The sequence below is a fragment of the Trachurus japonicus genome, chromosome 11 (genome assembly GCF_045865225.1).
Source record: "Trachurus japonicus isolate A0001 chromosome 11, Traja_1.0".
Lineage (NCBI taxonomy): Eukaryota > Metazoa > Chordata > Actinopteri > Carangiformes > Carangidae > Trachurus > Trachurus japonicus.
Window position 1 is genome coordinate 29958481 of NC_140917.1, and position 12379 is coordinate 29970859.

Sequence of the window (12379 nt, forward strand, 5' to 3'; positions counted from 1 at the left end):
TCGAAAATGGGCCCATTAACAAGTGTGGGTAGCTAGATTCATCCACATTAACGTGAGACTTTTTTATAACCAAATAGAAACTCCTCGTTGTCCCTTTAAGTTTAGTTCCTGTTTTATTTTGAAGTCCATGGCTGTATTCGAAACCACATACTATACTGCTAGTACGTATTGATTTGGCCAAAATGTAGTATGCAGTATGCAGTATGCGAACAAAAGCAAAATCTGCAGTATGTGAAAAGTTCCCGGATGTCGTACTGATTCGGAAAATATCTCCAGTATGCATCTGACCAGTCTACATCGCGTACTGTATCCCACAATGCAATGCTCCCCTGACGTCCTAACCGTAACCAGAGCGTAACCAAAGACGGTAGTGTAGCCGTGTACCTTAACTATAGTTTAATAAAATACAACTTAATGCAGACTGATCGGTTCATTGTAAAATATTTATTTATTTTTTGTAAATGTGGTGATTTCTGTACATAACGTTAGGCTCCAGAGCCCCGAGGCAGCGCTGCTTACACACAGGAAGCTTCACTTTACATTCAAACAAACTAATGCTACTGCCACAATTGAGATTTCATCAATGAGACCAACATTTATCTCCTGAAAATAATTTAACCAGCCGGTGGTAAACCTTTAAAAACCTGCGGGTAAGTTAATTAGCGACCGTTTTTCTCCTCCGGAATGACGTCGTAGTGCTGGCCGGCCGAGCAGCTCTGCAGACCGGCTGCTGCCTCTGTGATGTCCCGGTCGCTGCGGAGCTTCACTTCTCCGAAAAACATCGGAGCAAACTTTTAAACAGCCGTCATTTGGATAAACTGGCCGTATATTTGGGGTCTTAACAGTTACTTTCTCGCATGAAAAAATATTAAAACTTAATAAAGTTACATAATTACAGCGCTAGAGCGAGAAATAAAACAGCTTTTAGCCTGTTTTACAGCTACTGCTACCGGTTGCCGTGAAATGCATTCTGGGAAACTCGTATACTGCATACTGCGATGATAACGGCGTCGGTCTGCTGAAGTAGTATACTGAATCCCACATTCAGTATGCAGTATACAGTACATATAACGCAGTATGTAGTAGGCAGTACGGTAGTATGCGGTTTCGAAAACAGCTCATGTCTTAGTCCTGTCTTCCTGTTAAGTTTCCCGCCTGTTTGATTACCTCATGTGTCTCACCTGTGTCTGATTGCACCACCTGTGTCTTGTTTCCTCGTGTATATAACCTCTGTGTTTCCCTTTGTCTCTGTCAGTTCATTTGTCGTTTGTCCATGTGGTTCCATGGTGTGTTTCCTGTGTCGTGTGTCGTGTGTCGTGCGTCGTGTCGAGTCTGGTAAAATAAAGCCTTTGGTTCATCAAGAGTCTGCATTTGGGTCCTGCATTCCTGAAAAACGTGACACTGGCTGAAAATCAGTTTGCCGACAAATATTCTGACATTTCAGAATTGTTCTCTAGAGAGCAGTGAACAATGATTTCCCACCATACAAAGAAGCACTTCTCTTTCTTATAACCACAACTCAGCGCAATGTGTATAACACCATTTGCTCTATTTGAACTCAAATAATTCAAATGAGTAAAACAACTGGTGGCAGTGGGCATTTGAACTCTGACCCAATTTTTCATCATTAAAAAAACTCAAATACGCCATGCCTGTTTGTGTGAGTATATAAATGCAAAATATTACTCCTCTTCAAAAAGGGATCTTAGAACAGAAAATGCCTCTGACAGGCCATTAACCTCAAACATCTTGTTGCCTGCAGCATTTCCCCGACATTTTGCACAGCTCTCTGAGGTCTCCTGCCACTGTCCCAGGCAAGTTTGGCAGCCAATGATGCTTTGGCAACACTGTGTGAAGACCGGCTCCTCAATGAACTCTAAAAAACAAAATGAGAAAAACTAGTCATTTTTCTGAAAGTGTGTCCCCAGTAAAATGTTCTTGGTGTATTGGATGAGCGTTAGATTTTTACACAACTGATTATAAAAATGTCTGTTATATTACAAAAAATGAAGTGGATGGCACATAGCCAGATAGATAATGTAAAAAATATATGTTTATTTGTAAATCTTAAATTGTGGCACACACCATATGAAATAGATCCATTGGATACTTACTGTATATACATAGGAGAACCCCTGCTTAATGGGTTGTAGCTGGGAACGAGTCAGGGTCACTCTTTGAGCGGCAGCCAGACTGGTTCCCTGTTCACTAGCTAGGACCACGCTGACACACGAGGGCTACGTTTCAAAGTTTTATTAACAAAATGATTAAGGCAAACGTAGGTCGCACTTGAGACGTCGTTGCCCAAGCGGTGGAGACTCTTTGTGGGGGTACCGTCTCCGGCGGTTTGTGCGCCTGGGCTGAGGTTAACCCCCCTGGACCTGGAATGAGAGGGGGATACTGAGTAGACCTGAAACGAGAGAAGAGGGTTAGAGAGAGGGAGGGGTGATGGTTCACTGGCAAACAGAGTGAGAGAGAGGAGGCACGGCTTAAGTAGGCTGGCAGGTGATGTGGGAGTGGTCAGACGTGGTCCTGCTCCTGAACTTAAGTTGACTCCGTTAACTTTCATATTGCTGAAGTGACATCCAGTAGACTCTGAGATGCAAGTACCTTCAATTTTCTCTGTGACCTCTGTAATGCCTCCAACATCTTCATCTTTCCGGCTGTTACACAGGGGAGAAAACAAAACACACAGGCTAGATGTGATGTACTGGATGTGGTGAACAGGATTGGTGGTGGTGGGGTGGAAGCTTAACCTTTGGTTTAAAGGTTTAGAAAAGTGACTAAAAAATGATAATCATAAGTATTTGATTTATGAATGTAGCTTTGCCAGGTCAGGGCTAGGAAATTTATTTATTAGGAAAAAGACACAAAACAGTAAAATTGGTAAGGGTTGAAAAATTCAATTCCTGAATATTGGAAATATGAGGTCGACGCGTACGCGGAGTCTACGCGGTCGTAAAAATTGAGCTTGGTGCGGACAAAGTCCGGCAGACTTCCGCTTTGGGTCCGCATTGAGTATGCTTCGAATACGCGTGGACGTACGCAGACCCATGTACGCCCGAGTATGTGGGGGCCTTAACTGTCCATTACGTAAGTTCTAAATTTGAAGTAAAAATTTAAGCTAGCATGGTGCATGCAGTAGCATGAAGATACTTGCTAGGTAACCTGAGATGTTTTTTCTTTTTACCTGAAAGATCTGACTAAATTTATCAGCAGTCATGTCCTCCTTGCAAAGACAAATTCTCTTGCTGTTTCTGAAAACAACAGAGGTACTGGTCTATGTTATCCTTCTTCGAAGTCTGGGTCGATTGAGCTCTCTCCTTGTCTCAGTCCTGGACCATGCGCTCTTGCCTTGCTTCCGGTGTGAGAATATGAATAAATGGTTGTTTTTGGTCCGTTTTTACGTTCATATATTTTTGTTATATGAAATAGAAAATGAAAATAAAAGCATATTTTAAATTTAATGAAACCATTTTAACGCTCAAAAAAGGTTTTTTGTTTTTTAATTCCCATTCATGAAGGGAAAATGCAATGACCAAAAGATACACGGATACACCTTTCTGCTGATGCATTTTAATTTTCAAATTTGACATTTCAAATTGCGTACCTTTTGCTGGAGGATATTTTGAAAAATTAATCTTGAATGTCCTTTTCTTTATTATTTCAATTAAGTCACAGAATGAGCAGTCTTGAAGAAGAAAATGAAAATGCAGTTTGAAATATTAATTATTCATTTTATTTATGAGTCAAAAAATGAGTTTGATGAGGGTAACCAAGAAATCCCATTAGCTTCCATAGCGTTGGTCTGAGCAGATCGGGGTGAGCAACAGAGGAGGGATCCATACGTGCAATAGATATTGTATATAGGCAAGAAAACAGTTTACAACACTTAATATGGAAAAACATGGAAATGGTTAACAAGGTAATAGGTTTGTGTGCGCTGCCTGTCAAACGTTTCACTGCAGGGAAACATTTAGTTTTCCCTGCATTCTCTACCTTCTCCAGCCATGACTTTCTCTGCATAAGCCAAACATTGTTGAATGAACAGCTTCCTGGCTTTGTTGTAGGATGTCTAAAAGTCTTAATAGGCCGTGTTCAGACTGCCAGCCAAAATCAGATTTTTAGTCCATCCAGATTGGAACCGGATGGCTCTTTCGAAGTCTGACAGTCACCAATCACATGAAATCCGATTTTTGCAAATTGGATCGAAACCACCTTTGGGGGGTAGTTTCCATTAGCCTCGTAAACCCGCCTCTCCCGGAACTGCATTTCATTTCATTCCGAGGGAGAGTCTGGCCTCATCCCCATTCTAAGCGTTTGGACTGAAACCCTCAGAAGGCCGAGCCAATCAGCGTCGCCCGCTGTCATTGACACAGCACGTTGGCCAATCAGGGACCGAGTGGTGCAAAGCCCCGTCACTACACCAACTTGCTGATTGGCTGAATGGGGTTGTCTGTCAACGCTACTACCAAAGATATTAAAATCGTCTTTGCTACTACTCCCGCCCAGCTCCCGCCACCCCAGACGGTTAGAATGGGGATGAGGCCAGACTCTCCCTCAGAATGAAATGAAATGCAGTTCCGGGAGAGGCGGGTTTACGAGGCTAAGTTTCCATGACTTTGCCGGCGTTTTTTTTTTCAAAACGTATGAACCTTTTTGCAAAGATGGTGGCAGTTATTGTGGTGAGATAGAGCAGCCTATAAAGAGAGAGTTTCTCTCACCTGTGAACACTTTTTGGAATAACAGAAGGAAAAATAATTCACGTGGCATCTTACTGATCTAACACTGCCAGTTTGGAGCTGCAAAAAGTTCTTGCATCCCCATCCCCCAGCATACTGCAGCTGTTTCTACTTGGTTGTCTCAAGTGTGCTGTCCCAAATACTTGCATTATACATGCATTATAAAGAGTGGGCAAGTAGGAAGGTTTCCATGCACGCAGCACCCACTGAATGAAACATGTTTGGGTTTTTGACCCTTGTGCACTCCTCATTAGATTTTTTTTTACAAGCAAAAAAAGTAAATCAGGCTGTGAAATATGTTTGCACAGGCTACTACTACTACTACTACTACTACTACTACTACTACTACTACTAGTGTTTCCTTTCTTGTTAAGCACCATTCCTGTTCTTTGAAACAGGAGCTGTTTAGTATGCTGCTGGTGTAAATGGGAGATTGGTGGGGCACTGGGTGGCAGAGTGGGCCATTCTATCATCAGTATGCCCATCGCTGTTATCAAAAGTCTAATGACATCGCTCTCAGACGGCATGCTGGGAGCTTGACCGCGGGGAGCCCGGCTCAAATGTCTGCAGGCGCCAACAACTCCTGTCATCAATTCTCCAGATAATGTCTTTCACGGTTCAGCAGACTTACAGGGCTTCCCTCCTGTCTGGCCTTGAAATGGGCAAATTAATAGTTCCTTTGAAACAAATTGGAATTACACCCCTCGATGCCTTAATGTCAGTATGCAAGAGTGTTGATGCCTCTGGTATGACTGCTGATGGCGATATGAAGATCTGAGGAATGCACTGGAGAGGAGGGCAATGTGATGGGGTGAAAAGATATGCACTCATTCACCCCCCCCCTCAATACACACACAACCTTCCTCCCCACTCAGCATGGACCTGAACAGAGCTCTGTGGTCTGTGTGAGGAGTGAATACTGGATGTGTTTAATCCTCAGCTTGAAGAGGGATACCTTTTGCTCCTGTGAAACACTGTGACATTAAAATATCTCATGCCACATTATCAGTTATTACCCATTATTTCATGGAGCTGTTTATATTGTAACAAATAATTTGAAACAGAAGGTGGCATATTCTCTCTGTCTCATCTTTTAAAAGGCCTTGAGTTGCAGCCTAAAAAAAAAAAAAAATTGCAGTATTACGATTCTGATTCTAAATTAATTCATACACTTAAATAACGGATTCATATTTTTCAGTTTTGTAATAGAGCTGGTTTAACTCTCTAGTCCTAGGCACCATGTCAGATTCCGTCCAGATATTCCTTGGAGCAAGAAGAAAGTGCAGAGTCAGCAACAGTTAACGGAAAGGGTAACAACTCAATCTCCAGTGAGGCCAGCATTAGGCACATTTCAGATTTTATTAGAATTGAAAATGTCACCAATTTCTTTGATTATGATGAATGATAAACTGATGATGACTTATATGGCCTCATTTTGGCCTTTTATTACAGGAAATATCTGCCAATGTCGTGCCACCACAGACAGACAAGAACCACACTGACAGAGAAAATCCAAACATTTAATGTGCATTGAGAATCAGTCAGAGACAAGCAAACCTTTTTTGCAATTCAGATTTATTGGCACTTGAAGGGATAATTCCAAATGTACTGTGAGAGTCTGATGGTGCTTTAACCTGTTAGCAGTCTCTGGTCTCATCCAACTCTGTGGCATACTGACAAATCCATTATAATTTGTAAAGTCATCATATTCAGCATCGGGCCTATGTTCCCACAGCCCTATGTTCCCTCAGCCCTATGTTCCCACTGGACTCTCTCTACCTATCTGGACTCTATCTATCTGGCCTGTCTAGCCTCTACCTGGTCTTTTTACTAAACTTAACCAACTCTTTTCTTCATTGCCTAAACCCAACCAATGGTGGGACCAAAGGGCTGTGGGAACGTAGGGCCTAATTTTCAGTGACAACAAAAGTTAGAAATGTGGGAACATAGGGCTGTGGGAACATAGGAATGACCCCCTATAGTGCGTAACTTCTATCGCCCCCTAGAGGATTTCTGCGTTATTACAACAATACGGCCGGCACCTCAATATGGCGTATGGCCCGGCGTACGGGAAGGCTTTTTCTTTTTAGTAGGATCCACTTCTGAACCTCTTGGTCGCTTCTTCGGGTTCTCCGCCATGTTGCTTCTAGCAGCACTCTCCTCCCCCCTCCCTTCTTGTTGTCAGGTAAAACCGATGCTGCGTTCCAGGCAGGCTGTTGAACCCGTAAGTTACGGCTTCAAGTCACGACTTACGACTTTGTAGCATTCCGGGAAAACCGTAACTCGTGTTTTTCCGACCTGTTACCCGTGAAAGTACACTAACAGCCACTCGTAACTTCCGACCCGTGAACTCGTACCAGATCGAACTGGTACGACTTCACGGAAAAACACGAGTTACGGGTTGCCTGGAACGCACCATTATTTCCTGTCCGCCAGCGTGGGAATGTCGCCAACGTCACCAAATACAAAAAGAACAAATACTGAAAAATACCGCGAGGTGTTAGAGGAGCCGAACGGCTTAATCAGCGTTGTATCATCTGCTCTTGTAGTGGCTTGGGTGAAACGGATATTTACAGACACGTAGAAGTTACACACTATAGCTTTAAGTATGTAGCAGTTGATTTGAGAGAATTGAAACCTATAAATGTGTATCTCCATCTGTGGCCTCAGTAAATTATCAATGCTAAATGGTGATAAAAAGTGAGAGATGATATAGAAGGACACCTAAGTCCACAGGCCACAGACTACTAGCAGGTCACACTACCATCAGACTGAGAAAAAAAATCTACCTTACAAACTGTGTTTATACAATATCTGAGTAGCCACACTGCCTAAACATGGAAAGTATCTTACAAATCTAATGGTGGTATATTCATATGTAAGAACATAAAGATACTGAAAATCAAAGATAAATATGTTTTTAGCATTAAAACAAAACTCAATACTTAACAGGTGAAAAAGTTAGTAGATAAATATTCAAAATGACTGATGTAAGAAGATATGCATAAAATATAAAAATAAAATCCTCCATGTCTTGTGAGATGTATTTGAAGACACTGGAGTGCTGCAGTCCAAAGAGTGAACATGCTCCATGGACTCATTAGTGTATGAAAATAGATTGCATGGAAAATGTCCTCAATACATTAGGTGGCTGAGCAGGAACAGTCAGACACATATCTCTGCTGCAGAAGAAGCACAGTGGTGTATGTGCACTTACAGTTGGGCACTTTAATGTGCTGCCTCATGAAGGTATCTGAACTCTGTGCACTCTGTCAGCTGTGTTCCTTAAAAATACAAACTCTACCTTGAATCCAAAGATATCACCACTTAAATTGTGTTTTCCAAAATAAACCTCTGGTTGCTAAACTATCTGGAGTTGAAACTACCTGCTGACTTTGGGAGGCTAGTAAAAATTTACATGTGCTATATAGACTGAAGGTGAGGGGGCAATGATGTGTCCATGTCCTTTTGGTGTTCAATTTGGAATCTCCTGTTCTGGTGCTTCCTCCTTAACTGAGTCATCTTCCTCCAGCTGCCCCTCTTCTTCCTCCTGCAAGACAGAGGATGATACTGTTATATCATACAGAAAAAACTGAAATGTCAGCACTCACGATAGAAACTTATAACATTTATTAAACGCACAGCAGTGTCAAACGGACGCGCTTCAGCCCTTGGCTTTCCTCAGTGTGAATGAGCTGAATGGGTGTATAGCCCATATAACATTCAGGACCTCCCTGAATACCACCAGATGGCATGAATCAGTCAAACAATTAATCATGAATATTCACAACATGATGAAGATAATACAACGAGTGGCTAAAAGGTATTCAGAACCTACAATACAATTAATAAGATGACCACCTTCAGTATGTGACAGATACAGTAAAATATGAAGCCACGCCACCTATCTACAAAACCAAATATATATGAACATCGCAAGCATCAAACATCATGGACTAGAGTCAGGTAAGAATAATTGCTTAAAAACAGTATACAAATAATCAAAAAGAAACGAAAAAAAATTGAAGAAATATCAAGAACCTGTATATCCACAAGTGTGAATCCTCTCAGCAGGAAAACTCAGTGATAACAACTCCTGACTCATCTACTCAAAACAAGGCAGATAAAACTACATACTCACAATGCCCAATGTGTGCATGTAGTGTTGTTCTCTATATCATACTGAAACACATCAGTATCTATAGCTAATGCAGAAAGAACAACTGAACTGGCTGTGTATGACCAGTGGGTGGCAGCCAAGCCTCAACCTCAGGGGAGAAACTGAAGCCAGCAGTGAAGTGCTCTAATGACCACTATAGTCTGATTCCAACAGCGAGTCCCCATAGACTCCCATGTGAAAATGTCCAACTTTACAGCAGAAATAAATATAAAGTACAGTAGATCTACATGATTGGAGTGTGATATCACAGTTCAAGATGACATTTGAGTGAGGCAAAGGTGACTATTGGTCAGACGACCAATAGTTCGTATAGTTTCAATACTATTAGCTTAATGTTGGTATGCTGCTCTTGTGTAAAACAAACTGTGGTGAATCGGAGAACCTTAACATTTTTGACTCAGGCAAACTCACAAAGACTTAAATGTATGGAAGACACTGGTCAGAAATATCAGTGAGGTAGTTGATAAACTACAGAGAGGAGTCCCTAATTGATAAATTGGGGTGGTGTGATCTCTGTCAAAATGAGAATCAAAGCCAAAACCTTAGGATAAACAGTCAAATATTGTACAGACAGAGCTAATCAGACAGACACCAAGGGGGGAGTTGTGGGTTCTACAAGTGAAGGCCATTTCCGCGTTCAAAAAGCTGCAGTTCTCCGGCGGCCTCTGGGGGCTGGGACCGAAAGTGAGCAACTCTCCATTGACCGCCATGTTAAAATAGCCGACCTTACAGCTTAAAAAAACATATTTACAGCCTGGTACCTTTTATGTTTTTTGGTCTCAATCGATAGTTTCCACCTCCATGAACACTGAATTCGTACATAAATGGGGGCGTGGTTACGTTGAGTGACAGGTACGCAGACAGTTACCGGCCGTTAATTGGTTGCTTTGAGTTTAGTGGGCGGGTTCTTGGCTGGCAAACCGCCTTACTTCTCCAAATATGGAAAGTAGACTCCCACTAAAATCCAAGATGGCGCAGTTCAAATGCACGTAGTAGGGTCACGAAACAGACTCCCCCAAACCAATGGGTGACGATATTATAATGATATAGTCAAACAATTATTTATGGTGCAGAATTACAATAAAGAAAACTGCCACAAAGCTGCAGTCTAAACAAAAAAGCTAGCTGTATTTAATTATGATTTATTATATCAGCATGTATAAACTATCCTGTAGTGGCTCAAACATTATGCAAAAAATTCATATTTTTCATTCATCTCTAGGTATTCTGGATTGATTGCGCGCCATGTGTGTATGTGTGTGTGTATGTGTGGAGGGGGCTGGGGCGGCGCATGTGACTTCCACTAACTCTCCGTGAGATACAAAGTCTGCGGTAGTGACGGTGATTGAAAGCTATAGCGTTTACTGACCTTCTCTCCTGGTGAACATGTCACTTAGCATATTGCAACATTTCGCTGCATCTGTGGCGAGGGCTTTCCGTTTTCTGTCCCTCTCTCTCTCTGCTCCACCTTTCCTTTTCTTCTGTCCCTCCACTTCTCTGGACTACTAGAGTGAAGACAGCGGAGCTAATTGATTGTTGTGTGACGCCGACAGGTCGCCGAGCGGCGTCATTACGTAGCTAGATGGACTGATTTGATTGGCCTGGGTGTCCACTCAGTCCGGTGACTGTTCAAGTCAGGCCAGGATGACCATCAGGCCACCGGGAAGCGTCCCGGTGCTCCCGATGGCCAGTCCGCCACAGGTTGTGTTTCACAGAGACTTCATATAAATGTACGGGAGATAGGAGTCAGAGATTGATTAACTGCAGAGATATCAGAGGAGTCTTTAATTAATCAGCTGGGGATCTGGCCTGAGGTTCAGAGGTTGCAATGGAAATTTGAGGGGGTTCACCTAACCCATGGTTGAGTTCAGTCCAACTCAGAGTTGGGTTCAAACCTCAGTGAACCATGGAAGGGGCATCTCAAATAATCTAAAAGGCAATTCTATTATATTTCAGTTTAAATAGTTGATATGTTTACTATGGTTCCATTGTAAATGAAATATGGGTTTATGAGATTTACAAATCCTTGCAATCTGTTTTATTTACATTTTAAACAATGTCCCAACTTCTTTGGAATTGGGGTTGTATGTTGTTTCTTTACATAGGGCCGGATTTACTAAAGGTTTGCGTGTATTAAAACGTGTGCAAACGTGATTGCACGCGCAAACACACGTGGAACCTGATCTACTAACCAGATGCACCGAGGATTGCGTCCCTCAAACTGGAAAAATAGCACTTGCAATCCATTTAGCGTGTTTGCCTTAATGAATATGTAAATATGGGCGTTTCAGCCAGAACGTGCAAAATACTGGGAGGAGTAAATGCAAATCGATTTATTTAGCGTGCGCAATGTGATTTACCAAACCAGTAAGAGATTGCGGTGGCTTTTTTGCGTCTTTATTTATCACGTCTGAAAACCATGTACTAACTGATACAACTTTGCCAAAACTTATGCGTTTATTGGTTTGATACCTGTCAGAGCCCCATGATCTTACATCTCTGCATTTCCTCACGTCTGGGTCATTCTCTAACAGTTTTTCAGCCGTGTTAAAAGTCTTTTATGCGCCGTTACGCACGTCTGTCCTGCAGTGCGCTCCTCTCCTCTCCTCTCCAGTACCTGGCTGCTCAGCTCCGTCTCTCAGTCCCAGTCCCGGACTGTGACACGTCACCGCTGCCTTCACTCGTCTTTGATCCCTCTAGTCAGTGGTCAGAGCGTTTAGATCCGTGTGTCCCACCTGAGCTCTCTATTAATCGACTCGATCATGGGCGGCATACACATGTTATAGGTGTGTGATTGTCGCTGCAGCTGCTGCCTGTTCGTCACTATATGACGAGTTGGGCCCTGTAGCGATTTGTGTTTATTTATCTAAACAGAGCGCGAGAGAGATGAACACACATGCTGTCATTGTATGCATCGGATCAAATGTCATTCTGTCCCTTCGTCCGTCCAGCTCTCTGTCCACTCTCTCCATGGCGGAAACAATTACCACGCGCAAAACCCTCATTTAAATATTGTGGTTTGCACGTGTTTTCATTTAGCGGGTTACTCTTAGTAGATCAGCTGTTTTGCGTGCACTAACCAAACACGCAATATTATAGCGGGTGCAAACAATTTAGCGCCCGTTATCTGGGACCTTAGTAAATCCGGCCCTTTGTGTATTAATTTAAATCTGCATGTATAAATGTTTTATGTGCTAATGATTTAATTAGTATGACTTTAAACCAAGGGGGCAGTTGTCGGTCTGAGAAGTGAAGCTCACTTCTGCTGCAATCCCCTCGGATTCCTCTGGGGGCTGGTGTCAGAAGGGAGCATTCTCCATAGACCCCCATGTTAAAATCGCCGATTTTACATCCTCAATAAACATGATCAAAGCCTGGTGTCAGCACGTTTTTTGGTCTCAACCGATAGTTTCTACCCCCGCACACACTCTGAGGGGGGTGATTTTTTAAAACTCTA

At 42.5% G+C, this 12379-nt stretch overlaps 1 protein-coding gene across 2 annotated transcripts in view; it reads right to left on the reverse strand.

Moving 5' to 3' along the window:
- Window positions 1-7337: 7337 nt before the first annotated feature.
- The window catches only part of phf14 (PHD finger protein 14), an 83442-nt gene continuing 78400 nt past the window's right edge, over window positions 7338-12379 (reverse strand). For both annotated transcript variants that reach the window (XM_085792248.1, XM_085792247.1), the window contains exon 18: window positions 7338-8292. In XM_085792248.1, coding sequence (XP_085648374.1) covers window positions 8218-8292 — 75 coding nt within the window. In that variant the 3' untranslated portion in view covers window positions 7338-8217. The remainder of the gene's footprint in view (window positions 8293-12379) is intronic.